This window comes from Epinephelus lanceolatus, chromosome 8 (genome assembly GCF_041903045.1).
Source record: "Epinephelus lanceolatus isolate andai-2023 chromosome 8, ASM4190304v1, whole genome shotgun sequence".
Classification (NCBI taxonomy): domain Eukaryota; kingdom Metazoa; phylum Chordata; class Actinopteri; order Perciformes; family Serranidae; genus Epinephelus; species Epinephelus lanceolatus.
Genome location: NC_135741.1, coordinates 28059921 through 28086891, shown reverse-complemented (window position 1 = coordinate 28086891; position 26971 = coordinate 28059921). Strand labels below are relative to the sequence as shown.

General features: G+C 42.1%; 1 protein-coding gene across 2 annotated transcripts in view; it reads left to right on the top strand.

Moving 5' to 3' along the window:
- phactr3a (phosphatase and actin regulator 3a) overlaps positions 1-26419 on the top strand; it is a 50837-nt gene extending 24418 nt beyond the window's left edge. Inside the window, exons 2-12 of one of the 2 annotated variants that reach the window (XM_033627940.2) lie at positions 5011-5175; positions 11558-11725; positions 12283-12495; positions 15275-15503; positions 15730-15980; positions 18380-18533; positions 23969-24024; positions 24463-24524; positions 24675-24815; positions 25127-25203; positions 25654-26419. In XM_033627940.2, coding sequence (XP_033483831.2) covers positions 5011-5175; positions 11558-11725; positions 12283-12495; positions 15275-15503; positions 15730-15980; positions 18380-18533; positions 23969-24024; positions 24463-24524; positions 24675-24815; positions 25127-25203; positions 25654-25669 — 1532 coding nt within the window. In that variant the 3' untranslated portion in view covers positions 25670-26419. Of the gene's footprint in view, positions 1-5010; positions 5176-11557; positions 11726-12279; positions 12496-15274; positions 15504-15729; positions 15981-18379; positions 18534-23968; positions 24025-24462; positions 24525-24674; positions 24816-25126; positions 25204-25653 lie in introns of both variants that reach the window. The other variant, XM_033627937.2, reaches the window with a different exon arrangement.
- The last annotated feature ends 552 nt before the right edge of the window (positions 26420-26971 follow it).

Genomic DNA, 26971 nt, shown 5'->3' with positions numbered 1-26971 from the left:
CCTTTCTAGTCTTTTGACCAAAGTGCAATCAAAGTGCTTTACAGTACATGCAACATTCACCCACTCACACAACTTTTCATACACTGCTGACGGAGGCTACATTCAAGGCCACCTGCTCTTCAGTTAGACGTCCACATGCACTTAAGCACAATTTGCTGTTCAGTATCATCCCCACGCATCTTTCAACATGTGGACTGAAGGGATCAAACCTCCCATCTTCCGCTTAGTGGACAACCAGCTCTACTTCCTGTGCCACAGCCACCCCACTTAGTGTGAAAGACAAAGCACAGCTGAGGCTGATGGGAAATAGTTGGTCATAAACCAAACAATTGGACTAATTAAAAAGCTGATGGCTCTGAAAGGTCATCCTGAGGGGGAACATTAATCGACAGAGCAACTGACAGACTGACACTGATCCATGCTGCTAGAACCGCTGCAAAATTCAACTATGATAAACTGAACAGGTCGCCAAAGTTGAACTTTACCGTGCAAGACAGTGCACTAGACTGTGCTCGTGTTAAGCCGTAAATAGCATTGTGCATTATGTAATAGTAATAGTAAAATAGTATTTTCTGAGTCACTTGACAGCCCTCCAAGGCCTTCTCAGCATCGCTATTCCAAAGATCTGCGTGCTGATTGTGTCTGAGAGGTTTAAACACCTGCTCGCAAAACAAGATGATACACACTTAAATGTTCAATGCACTTGTCATGCAGGGGAACGGTGCAAACACTTATTGACATAATTTGCATCCCAGTGAACTACTAGATTAATCCTGGAGTGCTGATTTGTCTTTTAATACTACAGGGAGAGCTTTAAAAACACAAACCCACTCATTACTACGAGGTGATTCAGAAAAGCTTTGCCTCATAAAACCTCAGCGCTGAAACTATGCCACTGATACCGTCCTGCCCCTCATTGTCAGTGTGAATCCCTCTCACTGCGAAATGTGTAAAGGTCACAGTCAGATTCAGAGTTGTAGTTTTTTTGCTTTTGTGTTTGTCACTTTCAGTTTTAGACTTCCTGTATTTTAATAGAGCATATTCCTGTTGGTTTGCTCATCTGAAGCACTTGGGATGGGGGAAGTGCTCGGTGTGTACACGTGGGGAGAGATCTTATGCTCCCGAATGTGCTGACAAGCTAGTTAAGTGGGGTGTGGTCCCTGGTGGCACACTAACACTCTGATGTAGTTTTCTTGCCAAGTCACATTATCATATTGCCTACTTTATTCCACTCTTAAATCATTTTGGAGTTCTCGCTGCACTAATGCAGCACAGAATGTGGCATGCTAAGTTTATATTTACCTGCACTCCCCGGGTCATTTATGAATTATGTTATATTTTCCTATGGGGAATTTAATCTTTTAACTTGTGTAAAGCCATGACGCCACCACCTGATTGGAATTACAGTGTGCAGGCTTGTGTTGGGAGAAGACTACAGCAAACGGGCTACTGGTCTACTGCATCAGCATGACACATGGATTTAATAAATCCTATTTGCATTAGCATATTAATTAGAATAGCACATCATCGCCACATGGTGCATGTAGTCCATTCATGCTTATCTGACACACATTTTGGTACATCCTCATCCGGTGCATAAAAGAAATCTCCGTGTGCATGCATGTGTTTTCACCTAATTCCCGTGCTCCTGTCATTTTCTCTGAACAACCACCCCTTCTATGAAAAATGAAGAGTTACTTGATATGCATTATAAATAGCTGCTCCGTGATTGGACGAGCCCAGATTCTCCTGCAAGCTCTTCCGTATAGCAACAGCCCCCTCCCATCCCTCCTTCTCGCCTCTTCTCCCTGGAATCCCCCTTTCTCCACCCCATCCCACCCCACCCATCTCCTTCCCTCTTTCAAAAACGCAGACAGATCTCGTCCTCCATGTGGCTTCAACCCCCTACCCACAATGCACTGGGTGCTGCCACTGGCTTTAGATGTGGCAGGCAGTGTCTGTGCAGGGGGCTCCTCTGCTCTCCTCTCCTCTAAGCTACAGACTGACTCGCTCCTCCCGCTGGCTCCCACTGCTGCGGCAGCATCTGGATGTGGATGTGGTCGCCATGGCAACAGCAGCGGGCCTGACCCCACCTCCTCTCCCCTTCGCTTCTCTCTCTCTCTCTCTCTCTCTCTCTCTCTCTCTCTCTCTCTCTAACACACACACGCACACACACACACTCTCCCTCTCACACAGACACAACGCCTCTACCCCTCCTGCTCTCCCTCTCCTTCTCTTAAGCTTTTTTTCTCCCTCTCTCTCGCTCTCTCTCTCTCTCTCTCTCTACGCGACTGGGTGCGTTTCCTTCAAGCTTGACCTGGATTCTGCGTGCGGCGCCACGTCTTTCACGCTGCTTGTGTGACAGTAGTGATGATGACACCATGGGAGGGGTGCGCATGGTCAAGTGACCTGTTTCAAGTAACTGTTAGGGTCAAATTGGAAATCATCTCCTTTCATCTCATCTTCTCCTTTACTTCTCCCTCTGTTTTCACGACTTTTCCTTTTGTTCCTTTCATCTCATCTGCTTGTTTCTCCCTCTTTCTCCTCCTGCTTGTCGCCACCTTTTCTTTCCTCTCCTCTCCTTCTTTCTTGAATCTCCTTTTCCTCATTTCTCACTTCCTTTTCCTTCAGCCACCATCTTTCCTTTTCTTTCCTCCCCTGTCCTCATTTCTTCTCTTTTTCCACTTCTTTATTGGCTCTCATCTCCTTCATTCCTCCCCTCTCCTTATTTCCTTTCCTTTCCTTGTTTCTCCTCTCCTCCCCCAAGCACTACCACCATCCTCTTTCTACTCCCCACCAATGTGCCTCAGGGCAGAGGCAAGTGGCTGCAAAATTAAAAAAAAAAAAAAGCATGAAAAGGAGTCAGCTGTATCCTCCCTCCTCCATCACTGTACTCCTCATCACACCCCGAGCCACTCTGCCACCCCCCCCATTCCTTCCTCTCCCCACCCCCCCACCCCCATCACAAATCCTTGCCTCCTCCTCAGCTGAATATTTGAACAAAGATACCAGCCTCCCGAAGGCAGATAGCGCTGCATTTTTGTCACATTGACGCATGTAGCTCTTAAATACATGGAAATTATTGTACGTTTCCTCTTTCTTGGCTCTCTTTGTGACTAGAGCCCAGCAGCGATGTTCACACATGGTTCTGTAGACCCACACTTTACCTGATATGAGTCACAGCCGTCATTCATTGAAATATACGCTTCCTTAAAAGAGAGAAAAAGGCTCTCTGTGCAGGAATGGCTGCACAGAAGATGGGGACAGCTCATAGATGAATTAATATCAATCTGTCATCATATACTGCTGCATATTCTCACACTTGTTTTTGTTTGTGTATGTCCTTTTATGAACTAAACTGCTGAAGCTCACACAGATGTAGTTTTAGTTATTGTTACTGTAGGAGCTTTGTCATATTTCTTTTTCTCTTGTTGCTTTTTATTGTATTTGTATCATTTTTTATCATTTTTTTTTCCACGTTCATTTGCAAAAATCAGCTTAGTTACTGCTTTCTGTGTATTTCTGTGTCTTTTAAGTTGTGCTTTTTTAAATTTATTTTATGTGGAACCCTGAAAGATCAGCAAGCACTTTTTGGGAACTTGGTGGGATCCAAAAAAAGGTGAAAAAGAATTTGACTGCGTGCAAAAGATAACATAACCAGGACCACATGTGGTTCAGTCTAGTGTTGTAGTCACAGCCTCCTCAACCGAGACCAAGTCATGACCAAAGGCAGACCAGTGAAAGTCCCGCACTGCAGGATAACCATTAAGATAACCACAGGCACTCCTCAAACTGATCGGAAAGATCCACATTTCCATAAAAACACCCACAGAAAACAAAAGAAGATTCCTCTCCATTCATCTCCTTTGTTGCCATACTGTATGTATGTGTGCATGTGTAAGCATGCCATGAGAAATATCTTGATATACTTATGACAGGGTGTTGCAGAGCTCAAGATTATGTGTGGGAATTTTGCTTTGATTTCTTTAAGTAAAAAGATACAAACACTAAGAAGCTCAACTCAGCTTACCCGTCTTTATTCGAGACTCCTTTTATGCACAGACACTTTTGTGACATCCCCACAACTGTGGGTCTTGACTGCTCTTGAAATAAGATCCAGAGTCCTCTTTGTGTGAGACAGAGACAAGATCAAGTAAAAATGCGGCTAATCCAAGACCAGACTGAGACCTTCGAAAAGTGGTCTTGAGACGATCATGAGTATTACAACACTGGTTCATCATCCTCAGACACACACTATCACCATGGCTTTGTGGGATGAAATGATCCAAACACACTGCATGCTCCCCATGTTTGGCTCCTGTTTCAGAGGCATCATGGAACATATTGCAGAGATATGTGCACCTCCTGACAACACTGATCATTTGACTGAGAGCTGGGACAGAGAGCATAAATATGTAGCAGAGGAGCTGTATATTAGGAAAAATAAGGCTGACACAATAAAACAATCAGTTCTTTTTTACCAGGCAGCCAAGTCTAACGCTGTTTCTGGGAAAGCGTCGAGGCTGGCACACCTGTTGGTCTCCGGGGAAATGCATCTTTTTGTAGTGTTGTGAGGCTGTCTGTGTCTGTGTCTCTTATGTTCCCTCCAAATTTGGACTGTGAGGGATATTTATTTTGATACGTGACGCGTGGCTCTGAGGGAGGGGATTCGCAGGGATATAACAGCCGTGAGGGAGTGTGCCTTGATCAAATTAGTCTTTCTAATTCAATCTGTTCAGCACTTGGAGTCCATCATGGTTTATTCAGTAAGGTGAGCATACTAATTGTGCTCTCTCTCTCTCTGTCTCCTCTCACGCTCCATTTTTCTTTCTTCATCCCTGTATTCCCACCTTCATACTCTCTCTCCACTTTGTCCTCTCTTTGCTCTCTTTCCCTGCTTTTGATCCCTCTCCTCTACAAATCCACACCCACTCTTTCTTTACCCCATCTCATCCTCCTGCACTTCTTTCTCCTTCTTTCTCCTCTTTCCTAACTCCACTGTCACTGCAGTAGAGCTGGTGGACCAGCAGAGGGTGCTGAGGACCGGCTGCCTGGTGACAGGGGTCCACACTCCACCCATCCGACGTAACAGCAAACTGGCCACCCTGGGGCGCATCTTCAAGCCCTGGAAGTGGAGGAAAAAGAAAAATGAGAAGCTCAAGCAGAGTTCCACAGGTGAAGTGTGGGATGGGTGGATGGTGGGTGACATTAATGGAGAGGGGCTGTAGATTTCCTGGTTCACATCCACACACACACATTCAAATGCCCACAGTTCTCCTCATCTCCTCTAATGAATTAGGTTAGGAAGAGATAACGAGAGGGTGTGGGTGAAAAGATGTGGCAAGTCATGCTTCAACTGTTTGAATTAAGTCAGTCCTCGTCAATTTATAATGATGTCGGAGAAGAGTTTTATACTTTGTTAAAGCCATTGAGATGCAGCACCATATTGTGCACATAAAAAACTGAGAAGAAGCCCCATCTCAAAATGTAGCACAATGTAGCAAATCTACACAAAATCACACATACTGAAATGTAAGTTTTTTGCCATGAATTATGTTCCATCATTATATGTTTCATCAGACACAGCCGCTGCCTCTCATGTTTTACTATTACATTTGAGTCACAAAGTTAAGCATCCAAATTTAAATAATAAATAACCAGCAAACTTTGAGATAAACATAAGGTTGTTTATCTCTAATCTTACCTACACTCTGAGGGTATTTCCAGACCCCAAAAAAAGGACTTGTTAACCATCTGTATATACAGTACAGGCCAAAAGTTTGGACACACCTTCTCATTCAATGCGTTTTCTTTATTTTCATGACTATTTACATTGTAGATTCTCACTGAAGGCATCAAAACTATGAATGAACACATGTGGAGTTATGTACTTAACAAAAAAAGGTGAAATAACTGAAAACATGTTTTATATTCTAGTTTCTTCAAAATAGCCACCCTTTGCTCTGATTACTGCTTTGCACACTCTTGGCATTCTCTCCATGAGCTTCAAGAGGTAGTCACCTGAAATGGTTTTCCAACAGTCTTGAAGGAGTTCCCAGAGGTGTTTAGCACTTGTTGGCCCCTTTGCCTTCACTCTGCGGTCCAGCTCACCCCAAACCATCTCGATTGGGTTCAGGTCCGGTGACTGTGGAGGCCAGGTCATCTGCCGCAGCACTCATTCTCCTTCTTGGTCAAATAGCCCTTACACAGCCTGGAGGTGTGTTTGGGGTCATTGTCCTGTTGAAAAATAAATGATCGTCCAACTAAACGCAAACCGGATGGGATGGCATGTCGCTGCAGGATGCTGTGGTAGCCATGCTGGTTCAGTGTGCCTTCAATTTTGAATAAATCCCCAACAGTGTCACCAGCAAAACACCCCCACACCATCACACCTCCTCCTCCATGCTTCACAGTGGGAACCAGGCATGTGGAATCCATCCGTTCACCTTTTCTGCGTCTCACAAAGACGCGGCGGTTGGAACCAAAGATCTCAAATTTGGACTCATCAGACCAAAGCACAGATTTCCACTGGTCTAATGTCCATTCCTTGTGTTTCTTGGCCCAAACAAATCTCTTCTGCTTGTTGCCTCTCCTTAGCAGTGGTTTCCTAGCAGCTATTTGACCATGAAGGCCTGATTGGCGCAGTCTCCTCTTAACAGTTGTTCTAGAGATGGGTCTGCTGCTAGAACTCTGTGTGGCATTCATCTGGTCTCTGATCTGAGCTGCTGTTAACTTGCGATTTCTGGGGCTGGTGACTCAGATGAACTTATCCTCAGAAGCAGAGGTGACTCTTGGTCTTCCTTTCCTGGGTCGGTCCTCATGTGTGCCAGTTTGGTTGTAGCGCTTGATGGTTTTTGCGACTCCACTTGGGGACACATTTAAAGTTTTTGCAATTTTCCGGACTGACTGACCTTCGTTTCTTAAAGTAATGATGGCCACTCGTTTTTCTTTAGTTAGCTGATTGGTTCTTGCCATAATATGAATTTTAACACTTGTCCAATAGGGCTGTCGGCTGTGTATTAACCTGACTTCTGCACAACACAACTGATGGTCCCAACCCCATTGATAAAGCAAGAAATTCCACTAATTAACCCTGATAAGGCACACCTGTGAAGTGGAAACCATTTCAGGTGACTACCTCTTGAAGCTCATGGAGAGAATGCCAAGAGTGTGCAAAGCAGTAATCAGAGCAAAGGGTGGCTATTTTGAAGAAACTAGAATATAAAACATGTTTTCAGTTATTTCACCTTTTTTTGTTAAGTACATAACTCCACATGTGTTCATTCATAGTTTTGATGCCTTCAGTGAGAATCTACAATGTAAATAGTCATGAAAATAAAGAAAACACATTGAATGAGAAGGTGTGTCCAAACTTTTGGCCTGTACTGTATATATAAAATATATATGTATAAAATATCTGCTGAGCAACACGAAGGATTTTTAACCTGTTTCTTAAGGGATTACTTCACATACAAAATGACTACTGTACAATTAAAAGCCTAGTCCCAATGAAATGCCCAGTCCCTTATACTAGCCCAGTGTGGCTACACATTTTGACAAATAAACTCCTGTCTCAATTAGACACCCGGTCTGGTTGCCATGCAGTTCATTTTTATAAAAGTTCTTCAGATGTGTAAAAGCAGGTTGTTGGCTACCTCAAATTATGTGTCCATTCCTTGATTACCCTGCAAGTTAGTCATATTCCTGTAGTGCGTAAGGCTCCTCAGATCTAAAGAATCTAAAGGGTTTTTCATAAAAAATAATCCAAGTTGTGAGTACTGTTTTAAGAGGATAAAGTGGTGTTGTGTCGGTATGTCAGGTGCCGTAATCCTAGGGGGCTGTAAAACAAGTGTTTCTCTCTCTCTGATGTGCTTTCTGTCAGAGCTGGATAAAATGAATGATTCATGATTGATATTTTACCTGAAGCCTAATTCTTAGACAAGTAATATTCATACTGGTATAAATGATTGTGTTTCCTGTACTTTGCTGAGCAACAGTTTTGTGTGACAGGAAATAAATGCCTGTCCCATGTAGACTCCTGTCCCAAATACAGGCCTGTTGATTTCAATGATTTAAGCAAATAATAGCCCGGGCTATTAATTGAAGTTTTACAGTATTTACTCATTCTGTTTTACACAGTGAACGAAAAATCCAAAAACAGATAAAATTCTTGATGAAATGCTTTTAACAACAGCAAAACTGTATGAAAACATCTGTCAACAAACTGTCTCACAACTTGTTCAATATAATCCAAGTCTCATTTATCCAGTTGTATACTAAGTACTTCCTAAACACATGCATTTTCACTAAAGCCTTACTTTTTTTTTTTTTTTTTTTTTTTAACACTTTCACATCTCTCACGCACGCACAAGTGGTGTGCCTGGCACATGTGTTTGAACTCCTGGGCACTTGCATGCTACTGGTATGTGAAAGTGTTTTAAATAGTAAGGTTTAAGTAAAAATGTATGGTAATTTTGTTGGTGAAGTATTCCTTTAAGTTGTGACACTATTTCCTGTCCACAAAGTCAGAAATGACATACGTACTTACTATTTTTTGGACAATACAAGTAAATTATTTACACATTATTTGTGCTTGAAAATATGGCATACAAGCAACCAAATGGAAGAAGCTTTACGTTTGATTAACGTACAAACTGAGCATTAACATATGTTGTTTCCGGCGAACACCTTTGTCTGGATTAGTAAACAGTCACAACTTGGAAGAGGGGATTGAAAAAAAACGCAGCAAACTGAACAGTTTTTCATCCAGCTGGTTAGACAAGTCTTTGAGTATTCTGGAAACACCCTCAGAGCCGCAGTAAGCCTTCTTAAATGACCTTTGGGACTTTTCAAATGTTGCCTGGTATTTATTTTTTGGAAGATTGTATGCTTAGCTATGTGACTGGAATGTAATGGTAACAGACACAAGCTATCAGGCTAATCTTAACTACTGTGCTCTTTTAATCATTATTATGGACAAATAAATTCTGTAAAATGATAAAACACTATCAGATCAGATGGCCATTGTATAAGTCACCTTGTGTGCTTGTGTTTTAAAGCAGTCATAGCAGGTACCTACAGTGTGTTGGGCTTATATTTGCTGAACACATGGCTCAATGTGATGCTCTGGCTGTAATGGAGAGTGCTATCACATCAAGGTGACATAAAGAGTCATTTCATGAAATGATGACAGTTGGTCACATCAGAGGTCCGTTGCAGCTTGTCTCAGTCTGTCCTCCCAGTAGCTGGACCTGCCATGGCCTAATCCTCCGCAACAATATATACATTTATTGAAATTTTTTTTTTACATATCTATTCATTAAAAGGTCTGGTGTCACTTCCAAATCAAAGTGCAAAAGGTGGAAATAAATCCTCAAACCAATAAACCATAATCTGTTATTTCTGAATAGCAAACTGCTGCTGTGGACGCAGCTCTGATCACGGCAGCCCACTCACTGTATCCTGTACGCTCGGGTTGGCTGGCTCTCTTTACAATTTCCTAGACTTTTTCATTGGTATTCTCCTGAACACAAAGCTCTTCTTGGCCTACTTCCAGCATACTTATGTGTTTACATCAAGCAAAAAATTGAAAATGGCTATGCTCTGCGTTCTCAAAACATGTTTTTATCGTCTGTGCCGAGGGTAGGTACGGAGTTTGGCAAGCTAGCATTTATGTATGCAGCTAAAGTTGCACTCTTTGGTTCCTTTCAGCCGTTTCAAAGCACTGTTGCAGGATTTTTGTACACAGTCTTCTATATGCCAATGTCACAGTGCATCTCAGCTGGTCTTTGTCATCATGTCATGTAGTTGCCCTTTTTGCATTTTTATGGTGCACTTCTATTATATATTCACATGCTCTTTGGCTTTTTTATGTAGTAATCCTATTTTGTGTTTTATATCGCTTGTTTTAAAACTGTACATTTTTATTCTGTGTTTTTGTTCTATGTTGTCTGTAACATATATTGCTGCCTGTCTCAGCCAGGACACTCTTGTAAAAGGGATTTTTAATCTCAAGAGGGTTTTCTGGTTAAATAAAGGTTATATAAATACATACATAAAGAATGACAGAAACACTGGCATTGTACATTTCACACCACATATATTACATTTGTACATTTCATATGTGTCATATCAACATTTCTAAAGTGCCATAGTATATGAGCTGACTTTGTCATGTGGAGGTGGAGGGGGTGGTGGATGGCGTGACACCTGACAAGCTGCAGACCATTGTTTGAGACCACAGATAACAAAGTCAGTTGTGTTTTATCGACCCATCTCTGTTTTTCACTGAGAATAGTGCGATGACAGCTGGTATTTAAACCAAATCAGGATGTTTTCTTAACCATAACCAAGTCGCTTTTGTGCCTAAACAGATAACATAATAACATACAAATGTAACCTATATGTGGTTTGCAGAAATGTAATAATAATAATAATAATAATAAACTTTATTTATGTAGGACCTTTCAAAACACAGTTACAAAGTGCTTTACAAAACCAAATAAAAGACAAAGCAATAAAACAACATAAAATCAATAGCAATAGAATACAAATAACATAATAAAAACACACAATAATAAAAAAGTTAAAATCATTGAACAACATTTAACATTTAAACAAGTAGGTTTTCAGAAGTGATTTAAAAGATGAAACTGAGTTTGCGGCCCTGATCTCCTCAGGCATGTCATTTCAAAGTCGAGGAGCTCTGACTGCAACGGCTCTGTCAATTTTGTGAATTAATCAATACCTTGAACAACAAGAAAAGAAGCATCTGAGGCTCTCAGGGTGCGAGACTGAACGTAGGGCAGTAATAGATCTGTTATATAACTTGGAGCAAAGCCTCTCAGGGCTTTGTAAGTAATCAATAAAATCTTAAAATCAATTCTAAAAGCAACAGGTAACCAGTGTAGGGAGGCCAGGGTCAGTGTGATGTGGTCATGTTTTCTAGTGCGAGTCAAGATTCTGGCAGCAGAGTTTTATGTTAGCTGGAGGCGTGAGAGGGATTTTTTTTTACTGATGCCAGAGAGCAAGGAATTGCAATTATCTAAAAGACTGGTTATGAATGCATGAATAACAGTGTCCAGATGTTTGATGGAAATGAATGATCTGATTCTGGGGATATTTCTGAGATAAATCAATTAAATAATTTTTAAATAAAATGTGTCAAATTATTGATTTATTTCTTACGTAGTGGTGTAATAAGTAGGATAATGTACAGCTAGCGGGTCATTTTTGCTAAAATAAACTTTGTCAGGGTGTTGCAGGATCCTGAATCATCCTAAAGGGGTTTATATTATCCCTTACTTAAATAATTCCTTCCCAATTTAACAGGCAATACTCACACAGAGGAAGTAAGATGGTCCCAAAATGCTGTTTCATTGTAACCATATAGATCGGCTGTCTGAGAAGAGAAACATAAAAAGAGATGAGATTAGTAACAAAAGGTGCAGCATCAATACGAGAAATCACCTTCTATTCCTGGAGATAATTCATATTTATTTTGTTTATCCACAACACAGAAATCATGACATACGTCTCTACCCTTACCCTCTCACAGATGTAGCATTATCCAGCGGTCTTCTATGCCACGACCCCAACTCCCCCACCCAGGGCTGCTGCTCAGACGGTGCAGTCCTGCTTGGAGGATTCGGGGGACCCTTGAACCCAAACCTCACAGTGAGCAGTGTGGAGTACCTTGGTCCTGAGGAGGAGCTTCCCCCTCCAGGTAAGGACGAGCCCTCGCTGTAGTCAGAGTCAGCTGATCAATAAACATTATAGAACTGCAAAAGCAACAGATGATGGAAAAATGGATTAGTAAAGTGGCTGAGTGTCTTTTCCACAGCTTAATTGTAGATCAATATGGGAGTGTTTAAGATTGCTTTGAAACCATTATGAATGAAGATGGAGAGATTTTACTGTCATGATATAATTTAATAAGGTTTAAATGTATGTATCATAACTAAGGGTTTGAATTCATTAATGGTGTGCCTTTTTCATTTTTTATGTAATCCACAAAGCTTGATGAAACATGTGTGTGTCAGTTGTCTACACATATACCATTAGAGGGCAGCAAAGACATTTCAATGATGTTCTTTGCCTCAACTCCTATCTGCCGTAAGAGGTCTACATTATGCATATTTGTACACAAAACCAGCACAATACAGTACCTTCCAGTGTGACATATTAGAAAATGTCACAATGCAGCTTGGCAAAATGTTGCAGCCAAACCAATTATACCTACATTTTAACTGCTTTTTCCCCTTCGTTAATGTACTTCAGTAGCTGCCCCTCTTCAGGACTGTGAACGGGTGGAGGAGAATGTACCACTAACGGAGGAGGAGAGAGGCGAGGAGGTGCACCCTGAAGGAGATTTACCTGAGGGGCTGCAGGACGTGGGCGAGCAGCTGGAAGACAGACCAGAGGAAGAGATTCCTCCAGGAACGTCCCCACCACAAGTACCTCCAAAACTTTTGCCCCAGCTGAGTGCTGGAGATGGTGAGTGCTGAGAGGTTAAGGACAGGTCATAGAGTAAGTGTGCATTCATAGAGAAGCTGTGTAAAACCTGTTACTGCTCAGTTTGAACTACAGATAGATGAAAAGTTAAGAAATGCTGAATAAATGAAAAGAAAGATAACAAATGCAAATGTTTACATACAGAGGGTCACTGGATGGTTTAATGTGTATGAAATGATGTAAGTCATACCTTGTGCACATCACCAGATCTCAGCTTAATGTAACAGCTATTTACTTAAGTTACATAAGTAAAACCACAATGTAAAAATACTCCATTACATGTAAAAGTCCAAATTCAGAATTCTGCTCAAATGAAAGTACAGATGAGCAAAATATACTTAAGCTATCAAAAGTACTCTTTTAGTACCCCTGTGACAAATATATTATAATTAGATTGTTGATACTGATACATGAATGTATAAGCAGCATTTTACTGTTACTGTGACTTAAAACTATACAGTTTAGTTTAGGCAGTTCAGTCCAGCGGTTTCTAAACTGGGGGTCGGTAAGATAAATCTGAGGGGTCATGAGATGATTAATAGGAAGGAATAAAACAGAAATTAGTTCTGCTACACAAAGTTGTACTTATTAATGTGGACTTTTCTCTTATATTTGCTTTTTTGGGGGCGTCAGTGCCTTAGTGGATAGAGCAGGCACCCCATGTACAAGGCTGTTGCCGCTTCGAGTCCAGCCTGTGGCCCTTTGCTGCATGTCATCCCCCCCTCTCTCTCCCCCTTTCAAACTTACCTGTCCTGTCCATTATTAAAGGTAAAATGCCCCCAAAAATATCTTTAAAAAAATAATAATTTGCTTTTTTGTAAACTATTGGACAGTTTGACCTCTTTGGGCCTCGAACAATTATTTTCAGAGCAGAAACATCACTTCTGACATCTGAAATTTAACAAGGAGCCCCAACTAGAAACTGCTTCAGATGAAGAGATCACAAGTCAAAAAGGTTCACAACCACTAATTTAATCTTTAACAATGTGCTAGGTTTTATAAGGTTATCACTTTTTATTGTCAAATCTTAATCTGAAAAAAATAACTAATAACTAACAGGTGTTAAATAAATTTAGTGGGGGTGAAAGTTCAATAATTAAATGAAATGTTGGCATGAAATGGAAATGCTTATATAAAGTACAAGTAAGACAAACCTTTATTTCTCCCAGGTGAAACTGCTGAAACAAATATTTGTTTTGTATAGTATAGAGAGAAGGACCCAAAAGTGTGAATCAGACAACTGTTTAGTTTAAAGTGGATTTATATTCAATAGAGCAAGAAGGGGTGTCTTGGGTCGATCTAGGGTACTCTGGAGCAACAGGGCAGGCAGGCTGAGCAGGACTGGAAGCATGAGGAATGACGGAAAGGCACAGACTGTGACAATATAAGGAATCAACAGCTAAGGCACTGCTGGGATATGAACCCACAATCTCCAGTTTATTAAACAGGAATTTAATTTACCAACTAAGCCACAGCACCTCCCATAAACTCAGAAGTGTACTTAAAATTTAACTTTTGTATTTTTTTTTGAGTGAGAGGGCTGCAATGGAACCACTCGGGGCAACTTTCACCTGTCAATGTGCATCCACCAAAAGTTCTAGTTTTTGCCACTGACATGCTCAGATTACAACTATAAGCCTCTACATTATGGTGAGGATCCCTACAGAGATAGACCCTTTTGTTTAAGAGTAAGATCTTTTTTGTTTATACACAACAGCCCCAAGATCACCATCACCAAACCCACCACACTCTATTTAAATCAACAATAATTTTAACGTATATAGAGTCAACATATTTTCACATCCATCTGGGTGAATTAAGAGTTTATTTAGACAAAACCAGAACTGGCGATTGTTGGAACAGTTGAAAGATGAACCAAGACAGCTTTTATGAATTTTATTTTGCTTTTGTTGACTGAGTAAAATTACTGATTGTTTGTTAAATCGAGTCTCTTGAATTTGGCAAAGGCGATTTTGGGGCTGCTTTCTGCTTAAACAAAAAGAATCTTACTCTCAAATCAAAAGCTCTATCTCTGTAGGGATCCTTTCCATAATGTTAACAAACACTTTTAATAATAATCTCAGCCTGTCAGTGGAAAAAACAAGCACTTTTGGCTTGTTTTGCCGCTGTCGTCTGTAGCCCCCTTGCTCATTACTGGACCAATTTAAAAAATCAAAAAATACCAAAGTTACCTTTAAGCACAGCGCTGGAGTAAATTTCTTCAGTTCCTCTAAATCTAAATGAGGGAATATCTTTTGGAAGAAGGATGTTCAGCCCTCCAGCTAGAATTCCAGAGCTGCTCTGGCTGGTCACAATGGCTCGACATGTTACTAATTGTGTACTTTGACAAATCCCAAATCTGGTACCACTTTGTTTGAAAGCCAAAGTTGAAGTAACTCAGGTTAGTATAGACTCCTGTGCACACACTGACTAGGTTAAGCCACACTTTTAAGAGAGCATAGATACTGTAGATACACTGCAGATCACAGATTGGGAGAGTAGTTTGCTCTCTCGTTTCTCTGCAAGAAAACTGGTCGAGTTTGTTTCCCCTCATATGAAGCAGATATGCCAGTCAGCTGTAGTGGAGAGTTTAAATTCCCCTAAGTAAAAATGTAAATGTGTTTCCCAAACTTCAGCTCAGTATCAGTACGATAAACTCCAGCCCTCATGAGCCTGCAGATGAATATCAGGATAAGACAATGACAGAAAATAGAGAGAGATTGTGTGAATTAACCTCCAGTGTTTATCTGCTCCCTTTCAGATTCAGGCCCTGTATCACTCCCCACTCACCTGCCCAACTCCTACCTCCCCAAGGAGCCTCCACCCAGGGCCACAGAAAGCATGGTTTCAATGACCCTGCCGCTACGAGGGCCCCTGGCCAACACCTCAGGGTCCCCACATTTAGGCAATATGATGCACCCTCCCATGCCCCCTAGCTGCATTATGGAGGAACTGCAGAGAGCCTTCGCTTCCAAGAACAGACAGGAGAGGTGAGTCCTCAGATTGACCCCACACATCTGTTCTTATTAGCGTCCTCACTCAGACATACTGGGACTGGGAAAAACAAATACGTTGCTTCTCTCAGTCTGAATGGTGAAGATATTGCTGGCTTTGATGGATTTGGTGACTGTAATGAAGTTTGACACCCTTGAAATCTTGTATATTTAATCATTACTACATTAATATTATGTTTCCCTCCTCCTTGTGTCTCCTCAGTGTCCACGAAGGGTGTGAGCAGGGCTCACCGCCAAGGCTGTGGTGTTCAGACGGCCGACTCTCTCGCTCCTGCAGCTCTGACAACCAACACACATCATCTTTTGGGGGCGGTTGTGCGGGGGGCGGAGGGTCTGACTGGCCCAAGAAGGAGGCGGAGGAGAATAAGGAGAACGTGCGGCTGGACCAGTGCTTCTCCAACACCTCAGGCCTCCCCACCGACTTGGACGGCTGGAATGACTCCGTCATCTCTGGTGGGTTGGAGAGCTTAAAACTATGATTCACAATGCAGTCTGTGAGCACTTTCACGTAGTTTTTGTTTTAGTTCTGGCTCTTTGCTGCATAAACTGGATTTAAAGTGGAACAATGGCTATGAGGTTACAGTGATGAGTTTCACTTAAATTTGTGAGAATTTTCACATAGGGAAAAGAGTGTAGTCCACCTGGTTACTACTGTCTCCCATCAATTAGTTTGTGGGATTTAATTAAAACAAAAATTTGTTTGGAAATTTGCACAGTATAAAGTGGCGTGAATTATCTCATCAGTGGATGAAATGGCTGTTTTCATCAATTTGCTCTGATCTGTTTCTTTGCTTTTCATAATAGTGTGAACAGCACAAATCATGTGTCATCTCATCTTTTAAACAAGCCAGGTCTAACTCCGAAGTCGTCTAAACCTGGTGCACGGGCAATGACTTGCGGCGTCACAAACAAACAAAAAAAGGCAACCTCTGACGTTGGCATGATATGTGGCCGGTTGTCGTTATGGTTTAATGGCGCCCAGCGGCATTAGGGGGACGCGCAGAGAGACAAGGATGAAAGTTAAGGTGGCAAAGTCTGACTGGGGTGGGCAGGACTTGTGGTGGATGGGTCCAACAAACACCGACTTTCACCCGAGAGAGTGGTGTTTGTGTCCCATAAGATTCTAAAGTCAAACCCTGTTCTTTTGTCCTGAACCTAGCCACGTGCTTTTGTTGCCTAAATCCAACCATGTGTATTTGTTGTTGAAGGAAAAAAAACATCAATTTGCGGTGTTGTACTAACGTAATGCGTTTATTTTAAAAGAGACTGAATGCAAACGTTAAATTTCCTGTGAAAACGGAAGTGTATTTTAAAAGAGGACAATGCATGTAACAGGCAGAACTTGACACGGTGTCCCAGAATATGGACATGGAAAGTCCATGACCAAACGTCAATATGTGATGAGGTCGGAGAATGTGTTGTTTCTGTGATTTGGGCCACTGTGGCTATGTTCAGACTGAATGCAAATCAGATTTGTTTCTCAAATCGGATCTTGAAGACAGACCGTCCAGACTTTGCAATTAATAAGATCAGATTTGTGTGTCCAGACATCACCAACCTGTCTGCATGAGTTGCTGTGGTAACAACAAAGGTGTCAGTAGCTTTGTAGCAACGCTAGTGATGCTGCTTTCAAACACAGACACACAAGAAATGGAGGTTCATTATTTCTCCCTACAAAAAGTGTTTCTGTCTATAGACTGTTGTTCCTCATGTTTGCCTCTTTAGTGCTCTGCTGATAGCAGCATGGAGCTGCTCAGCTCTTCTGTCACTCTGGATTTAATGTCGTTGTTATGTGTTGCATTCAAAGACACTTTGAAATCTGATTTGGACTGCAAGAGCACCTGTAGAAATCCAATCTGAATCGCAAACGTCTAAATGTGGTTTGTCCAGACTTCCTAAAATCAATGTGGCTACAATCTGGATATGCCTAAAAGACATTTTGTGTGTTTATATGTTTCCTTAAATTGATTTTTTGCAGTCCTTTCAGAATTCACGCAACTTTTACGTCACTACAGATTGATGTTAGTCACAACTCACATCATGTGTAGTCACACTAACAGATGTAGTTAAATATAGCCCTTTATATCCTGAAATTTGGGATGAAATCAGTTCCTTTGAAGCCATTCATGTCACAATCCAACCACTGCTGGCTCCCGCTCCGCATACGCCTACACCTCCATACAGACGTAGCAGCCATTGCTCAACAAAAAGCCCTAATTAAAAATTCAGCACTCTTTCTCCTCATCTTCATCCTCATTCTCATCTGCTCACGAATTTGCTGGCTTCATCTGCACATCAACGTATAAATGCAACCTTAATTGACAACATAAGTGGCCTCTGTGTTTATGTCCGTACGACAGGAAACTGCATGCGATGTCCTTGTCATTGTTCTTTTGCACATCCAGCTCAGTTCATAATCATGATCAGTTTACACAGGAATCTGATATAAGCCGCACATTTAAAAATAATTACCTATAAAAGGGGCCATGAGTGGTACCGTTATATAGATGTGAACACCCTCAAATGTCCTTAAAGTTGCAAGCTAGCACTTACTGTAATCGTCATTGTTTAATTCCACATCCAATTTGCTGCAGCACAGAGAAACAACAACAGAAAACACATACGTGTAAGTGACAGTCACATGGTGTGGATGTCTGCTCAGATTAAATGGTCATGGACCCTTTTGTGATGAGGAACAGGAAAGATGATTTCATTCAGTTACATCATGATGTTCCATACAGTTAAGATATGCAAATAAAAATGGAAAGAAACACTGTGGTTCTTACAAAGAGTCTACAAAGGGTGATAACAGAGTTTCCTGTGTGTTCACGCGTGTGTACGCATGGTTGCAGGCACACTTCCTCGCAGGCTAAGGAAGGAGTTGCTGGCTGTCAAACTACGAAACAGGCCCAGCAAGCAGGAATTGGAAGACAGGAATATCTTCCCGGCCAGGAGCGACCAGGAGCGCCAGGAAATTCGCCAGCAGATTGAAATGAAACTTGCCAAGTAAGACATAAAATCTTCTCTACATGTCTCTGGAGTATTAGTGTGAAATGTTTTAATAATATCAGTAACAGAATTCCTCTTTGTCCTTGCTTAAATATAATGTTACTCTGCAGTTGGTTAAAGGGGAACGATTATGCTTCTCCTTATTTTCTGTTAATGTATAATGCTACAATGTCGAATGTTCATGTTAAACAGGGCCAAAATTTCAAATAGTGAGGTAAACGTGTGCTATGTAAAAATAATCCCTGTGACCAAAAACCTCAGGCTTCGGACGAATTTCTTTATATGGTCATCTGTTCCAGGCACACTACTGCAAGTTAACATTACATACACTGCTACATGTGGCTACATGCTAACATCAGGAAAACATGTAAACTTGGTTGCAGATGTTTATAATTTCTCCCAATTCCACATCATATTCCTGCTGGAACATGTCAAGTTATGAAGATTTTGATTATTATAGGTGATTTGTCATGATAATAAGTGCCACTACACCCTGTAATAGTCATTCCCCGGCTGCAACATGGATGTGTAAAGAGACCTGATACAGCGTTGGAGGTGCCTCCCCCCCGCCCATTCATTCCTGCGCATGAAGCCAAAAAAGCTCTATTTTCGTGGTTTTGAAATAACCTGGATCTTTTGCAATATGGGGCCAATAGAGCAAGCGCACTAGAGACTTACGGCAACTGAGTGCAGCTGAGCAGCTAACTTCCCCTAGCCGAACAGCTAACTTCAGGTTTAGCACTCTGCTAACTTAAATGGGGATAAAATGATTTTATCATGTGGCTCTTGTAGACTTTCTAAATTTTATTGGACCGAATGGATCAAATCCTGACAGTAAAATGAATCATTTTGCAGGAGTTGTGATGCCCAAAAAAATGTATCCACTGATTTACAGACGTCTGTTTCCCAATGTAAGTCTATGGGAAAAACTCATTTTGGGCCCAGTGGCATCACATGATGGACCTTCATCATTCATATTCTGTAACCGCTCAGAGCAGACCAAGCTTAAAGAGACAGGCACTAAAATGGAGCTTTGTCAGGAGGAGGGTGAATACAGGTGTTCCAGTAGGGGGGGGAATAAATTGGTTTTTGAACGTTAAAGCATGTTAACATGTTGTAGTAGAAACACAAAATACAAGTGAACCTGAAAATGAGCATTGTAGGTGCCCTGTAATGATGTGTGTGTTAAACACGGTGCAACACTGCAAAACTGGTTCAGGTGATGCTTTTTGCATGGTAAACGTGTAAGCTTAATTGCTTCAGTTACATAATACCCAATAGTATAACAGTAGGAGGTTAGATAAAAAATATGATCTAAAGAGATTATCTCATTGTTTTGCACAGACTTTATGTTGTGTAATCTGCTCAGAGGAGACTGTTTGGGTGTAGGCCTAATGCTTTTTACTCTGGGCCAATCCTCATACTCGGAATCCTTTATTATTTTCCAGAATAGCACTTAACCACCAAAACTGACAAGATTCCCAAATGTGGGAAATGGTGTATCTATTCAAACCACTGAGGCAGACAAATGGATTTAAGTCCCAGAAGTCCTTTGGCGCACACGTTCTAAATAAACACCTGGATGCTTTCAAAAGAACAACACTTGTTTCTGTAGTGCAACACGTACAGACACATGCTGCTTCCAGGAAAACTCCCTATTTAAGATGCACCGCTGGTGTTTGTATCTGCGCTCTCCCCTGCCAGGACATTAATAGAACAACTGGTTTTTCTAATACAACTGAGAAACTTGACGTGCAAAGACTGATGGCAGCAGTCTCGTGAGCCAATGTGTCACAAGACCCAGGTTTTTTAACACCAGCGTGTCAAATCAGGGGCACACCACCGCATTACATAACCTGCTGTCCAATAACTCACAGACAGGCAGTGAGTGCCGCCCACACTTTCTAGAGAATGAGATCTATCGTCTGCCTGTGAGACAGCTAAGAATACTGACTCTCGTCTATTCTTAGACTCACTGGAAGAACATTTTTTAATTGTTGTTTGTGAAATGTATAGGTGTTCACAACAGCTTACATAAAGGTGAGGACGGAGCACGACTGTGTCTTGCATAAGAGTCAGCGGGGTCTGTGTGCTGAAGACAGAGGTTCCACATATAGCACAGCAGCGAGAGAAGCTGCTCGTTACATAAAGATCTGGATCTATGGTTGTTTAAGTTTCAGAGTAATAGATCTGTGGAGGATCAGCGATGATTCTTACAGCAGCTCTGTTTGTTTGCTTCATGCTGACGATGCTAAAAAAAAGCCTTAAACATTTGCTGCATGATTACGGAGGCTGTGGTAAATGTATGCACATGTGAAAGCCATCTGGCCGCTGTTCAAGTTTGCTGCTTCGTCTGGTGTTATTATCTGTAAAGCCTGAAATTTGAATATTATTACTTCACCCACGGTGTCAAGCATATGCAGAAAAGGCCTTTTCATCCTACAGTGTGCATAAATTGAAGGCATACTGCACCATTTTGGAGGGAACTCCTAGCTAAATATAGCTCAACATGGTAAGGAGGAGGGAAAAAAGCTTATTTCCCTTGAGTATTCAGAGTGAATGACAAAACAATCCATCACACAATCCTCTGGATTTCTCCGGTTGACTCCCACCATAGATTCAATCTGCTCGTTTTCCCATCCTATCTGCTGCTCACAATGAAATCCTACTGATACGTTTGCTGCTTATCAAGCAGAAAATCCCAGCAGGACGTGTGTCTGATAATGACACCTTGTCTGTCCATTGTGTCAGTGATAGATGACCTTTCTATCTTTAGAGACTCCCCGCCTGGCACTGCTGCAGTTGCACTCCGCTGTTTCTAATCTTAGTTCCTGACACTGTTCAATAATGCATTTCCCCATGCACTCCCTTCTCTCCACAAATGTGTTGTCACGGAGTTATATCAGCAGAAATAAAAGTGGAGGAGGAGCAGGTAGGGACCTGTTACCGTACTAAAAGGAAGAAAGCTGGGAATGGCCAATTTTATCTCCTTGGCAGCTGAAATAGAAGAACAGACTGAGAGCCTCTGCCACCCACTCGTTGCTTTCTTATTCCTTTGTTTGGATTCTTCATTCCTCCCCTGGCTGACATAGTTAGATTCTCTATTCTAACTCATTTTGTTGATGAAACATCCTGAGTGGGAAATGGAAACCCTCACGCCAACAGGCCTTTATGCGTCATCATGGTATTCTGGGGATACCTTTTCAAAATCTTATTTGTGAAATCATATCCTAAACCAGGATGTAGGGACACAGGCGCTATGAGTCAATGTGTGGCAGTGATAATCTCAGTTATCCCAAATAAACCATCTTCTGTCACCTGAGAGCAGCACCGTAATGGGGCTTTGTCATCATGTGGCTCACAGAGAACATCTAACTGTGTTACGAAAATAGTGCCAGCGATCTCTGATTTATTCAGCTCACCAGCAGAGAAAGTGGTCCCTTTCTAAAAATAGCCACAGCCTTTCAGTAAAGCACATACAGCTCTGTGTGCAGTAGTGTAATCCCCATTAGTGTGTTGCTAGGGAGAAGTGAGAATTTCTGCGGGAAGACTCTATTGTCTCAAAGATACCGAGTGTAGTTGCTAAGCAACTCGGGCGGCCAGGTCAATAATATAGCGGATGGTTGTATTCGCTGGGGCTTTGGAAGTGATTTTCTGTTTCATCTGTTTAAAATGTGTTACTGTAACAGCTCTGAGAACACCTCGTCCCTCAGTCGTGAAGCCAAAGAGTCGCTGTCGTCGTGCTGGGCTGTTCCCCACCTGATGAGATTTTAAGATAGCAGCATAAAACATGCCTAGTTTGATCAAAAAACTGCTTTGATGAAAAGGGGAACTTCACGGAGAAGGAGGATAAAAAGCCAATAGGGAGAAATGAGTCAAACTCCCACCTGCTGATTATGTGCTAAATGCAGGAAATATTCAACACCACCTTCTGGCTGTTTGTCTTCCATTTTTAATCTTATTTCCCAGAAGAGGGGAGTCAAACTTTTGAATTATTCCTCATGCTATTCCGGGATGTTGAGTCACACATGTGTTAATTAACACAGACTGAATTCTTGTACTCATTACTGTATGGATAACTACAAGTGTGATTCTGTGTCAGTGCAGCCAGCTCTCTCTCCTCTGCCAGTGTAGAAAAAAGAATCTAAGACAAATGCTTATTACATAACACAGTGAAGCACTGATGCTTTTTTTGTTCTGCTGGTGGCATCTGTTGTCACACAATTGTGGTTTTAACTTGGTTCAAGTCCTGAAACAGTGAACTGAAACTGAAAACTGAAACAGTTTTAACAGGGCTTAAAAGACTAAAATGGTTTTAGTAGGTATTCAGTGCCCATGTTCCTAGTGGTATACACACACACACACTGGGCCACATGCTTTGTGGGTGTCCAGGTCTCAGTCCCTGTGACCTAACTTTGATCTTTTTCAGGACAGAACTATAAAGTGTCTGGGTCTGTCATCTTGGGTGATGGGATAAAGAGAGTCCTGCTGCGTGGCGGCATTCTGCCTTCTCTGTCCTTTCCACCTCTGGAGGTGTGCTGTGGAGTGTGCCACATGCTGTCTCGGGGCTGGGCTCTGTTGTGCAGCTCACATTTATTATTTATGTGGAGTATGAATAGTTCACACGCACACAGGCGCCTCCAGGAAAACATTTGATTTCGGAGACCTTTTGGATGCTTTGATGGAGAGGGAACATGACAGCTTGAAATGAATCTAGGCTATTACTGTAAGTGTGATGTGAATATTTAAACGTGGTCATTAGAGGAAGAAAGGAGATTGGAATTGTATCAGAACATAGATGAGGCTACAGTGTTTTTATCCATGAAGTGTTCTATTCCCAGTTTGAGATACATTATTTCCCTGTCTTTAAAAAAGGTGTATTTTACTTGGATAAAAATAAACTGGTGCAACAACGTGGGTAAAAATGACTGTGCCACTAGCCCAGAGTACACCAGGAGGAGGTTGGGGATACCGTGAGTGGGAGCCTGCCAAGCTCCGCCTCCAACAAATTATGCATGCAGTAACCGGGGAAACTAGAGGAGTCGCGCCCCAGCAGCCCATCACGACCCAGTTGAAAAGCGCCTGTAGTGTAGTCTGTGTCTCATAGTAGAGAGGAGCGGTGCAGAGTAAATCCAACACGGCGGCTGCACCTGAGATGCAGCAAATTGACATCGCAAAATAATTTGGTGGGGAATTCTCAAACGAGAGAATTGCGCTTCTGCGACTATTCCAGATGTGGGGAGCGCCTCTGCCCAAGCATCACAGCCGCGGTTTGGATGCGAGATGGAGACGTAGGGGATTCCTCTCGAGAAGGCACAGTGAAGAAGCTACAGCCGGTTTACAGAGGACAGTACAGAGACAGGGACAGAGACAGAGACAGAGACAGCTCAAGCCACAATGGTTCAAAACGTGGTTTTGGTGTTTCTCCGCAGGAGGCTGAGCCAGAGACCGAATGTGGAGGAGCTGGAGAGTCGGAACATCCTCAAACGTAAGTTCACTTTCTGTCTCCAAACTACCATTTCTTCACCCAATTGCTCATATTTATGATTAAAAAAACATAAATGTGAAAAAGATCCGCTCAAAAACAGTAAAACCAGGTCAAGATGATGCATTAATGATTACATAGTGTGGTACATTATTCAGGAGCAGAAAAACGCATGAGTGCACATTTCTTGTCTTGGTAGGGACTGAATTTGTAGAGACTCTGCCTATGACTTACAGAATTTGACACCACATTTATCAATATTATTGGTGATAAATCCACCCTGCAGTGCCTTTATATATATCTATATCTATCTATCTATCTATATATATATATATATATATATATATATATATATGTAGATGTATATGTATATTTCATGTTTAGGCCAACTTGCTGATGTAGTGTAAATTTCTAATTTCCCTGTCTTGCTTTTTTCCCCAGAGAGAAATGATCAGACAGAGCAAGAGGAAAGGAGAGAGATCAAACAGCGGCTAAACAGAAAGGTACATTGTGTGTTAATATATTTTCCATTTATTTAAAGCATTTGTTTCTGATAACACCAAAACACTATCAGCTCAGTGAACACTGTGCACAAAGCTCATGGAGACTCTTCTAGCAGCCTGTTGTAAATGTCCAATATCTTGTGTATTCAGCTCAACCAGCGACCAACAGTAGACGAACTACGAGACAGAAAGATTCTGATCCGCTTCAGCGACTATGTGGAGGTGGCCAAAGCTCAGGACTATGACAGGAGAGCAGACAAGCCCTGGACTCGGCTCTCGGCGGCTGACAAGGTGTGTATTAGTGTGGAACACAGAGACAAATATTTACCAGTGCCGTGAAACATCTGGACTTATCACCTTAATGCAAGCTCAGCATTTAGGCCAGTCTGATAACACAATTACCCAGTCTGTGACCTTTTCTCATCAAGACTATTTGCATGGTGATGTTATCAGCTTATCTCCCCAAATCCCCTGTTCTCTTTAGTTTTTTAGGCTGAATATAAGTCCTCTTCCTCCTGCTGTCACTTTGCTGTCCAGAGGTTGCAGCACCCCGATGGCTCAGGATGTACTTAGAACTAATGTTGTTTTCCTCTTTCCCACAGGCTGCAATCCGAAAAGAGCTCAACGAGTTCAAAAGCACGGAGATGGAAGTGCACGCCTCAAGCAAACACTTAACGAGGTCAGTATTCTGTGTGTCTGTGTGTGTATAGTATGTGTTTGGGAATGCATGCGTGCTCTATTCTGGGCAGCAGCGGTCTAAATTTAGCTCCCCTTGCTCATCCAGAGAGCACCGAGGAGCTAAAGATAGATGGGAGTGCTTGTAAACGGGGGGTAGGGGAGGTCGTCCTCTGAAGGGCTCGTACAGCCGAGCAGAGAGAAATGATAAAACGCCACCGTGTCCTTGGCTAAGCTTGTTTATAAAGCAGGGGTCCTTGTTGTGAGCTGTAACAGTGACCCAGAGGGAGGACTGGCTGCGAGTACATGTCCAGCTCCTCAGCACATGTAACCACTGAGCTAAAAATAGCCCCACAGAACTGCTAATAGCTGCAATAATCGCTGGATGACAAAGGCACCTTCTGCTCTCACGGTTCCCCTTTCTCACACGGTCTCTACATGTTTGTCTCTCCAGGTTCCACCGGCCATGAGAGCAGAGAGTTTCTTCTGTGAAGAAATGCTGAGCTTGGAAATGTTCTGAAGCTGCTCAGCGGTGTTCAAAGAGCCTGGAGCCTTTTCGTCTTCAGCGTGTCTTTAGCATTCTTCCAGCACCCTCGACTATCATATCATCTGTGTGAGGGCACAGGGTGTGGGAGAGAAGATGACGGTAATGTTTGCGGCAGTGTGTCCTGGAGACTACTGAACGTCGGCACATGGAAGCTGGCTGCTGGAAGAGGACTCTGGTGGAGCTTCTGACTCTCAGGTTGAGAGCGGAGGAAAAAAAACAATCTTGTCATTCAGTCAGTGTTTTGTTTTTTTGTTTTTTTTGTACTATTTCATGGACTCCTTTGACAAGGCGGTGTGAATCCGTGTAGTGGGAAGAAGTTGTGCATGTGACCAGCTTCACCTTTTCTTAACTGATGAATAATGTGTCACTGGGACTGTGTAAAGACTGTGCAGTCTGGGGGAGGTGGTACTGGGGGTGAATTTGATATTAACTGTACATACAGTATGTCAATCTGAATGGGACCGTCAATGTCTTCACTGAAAAGAGAAATACCTTTGTAAGCACTACTTGTCTTCAAAATACAAGGTCTTTTTTAAAAAATGTCTTCTCTCGTTTTTAAACTGTTTCATTTTCAATTAATTGAAGAGGAATTTAAACACAAAGACCTCTCTTCACACTCTGGATCTCCCCCTCTTGCTACAAAAGGTACACAAGCACAAAGAAACATTCGTGACAGGCACTTCATTAAAAACCATCACCACCATCATCTGAGTCATAAACTCTGCAAGAACTGAATGTTATGTACAAATTTTCAAACGAGCCCTGTTGTGCTGACAGAGTGAAGGACACATAATGAAAGCCGGCCTAATTGTTGTGCTCTGACCCACGCTGAAGGGCCACCTGTGTGGCGTCTACTCACCGTCTCACTGAGGAGTCTGTCCTGAACTGACTTCATGTCTTTTCTCGACAGGCACATCTGAGAGCAGCAGGCAGAGCAGCGGGGTTGTAGGGGCGGTAACATAGAGTATGACAGAGTCAGGACGAGCATGGCATGAGTTGACACGAGACAATGAGATAAGCAAAAAATGTGACTGAGGCCACTCAGCGAAAAATCACTGGACAGACAGGCTGACAGGCAGAAGTGACACGGTCTATTTAAATAAACTGTGAATGAACAATCTTCATTCAAAGCCACCTGAGCTCTGGATTTACACAATAATTATGATTCTAAAACTTGGGCAACACAATGAAACACATATTAGATATGAAGTGAAGTTGTTCAGGC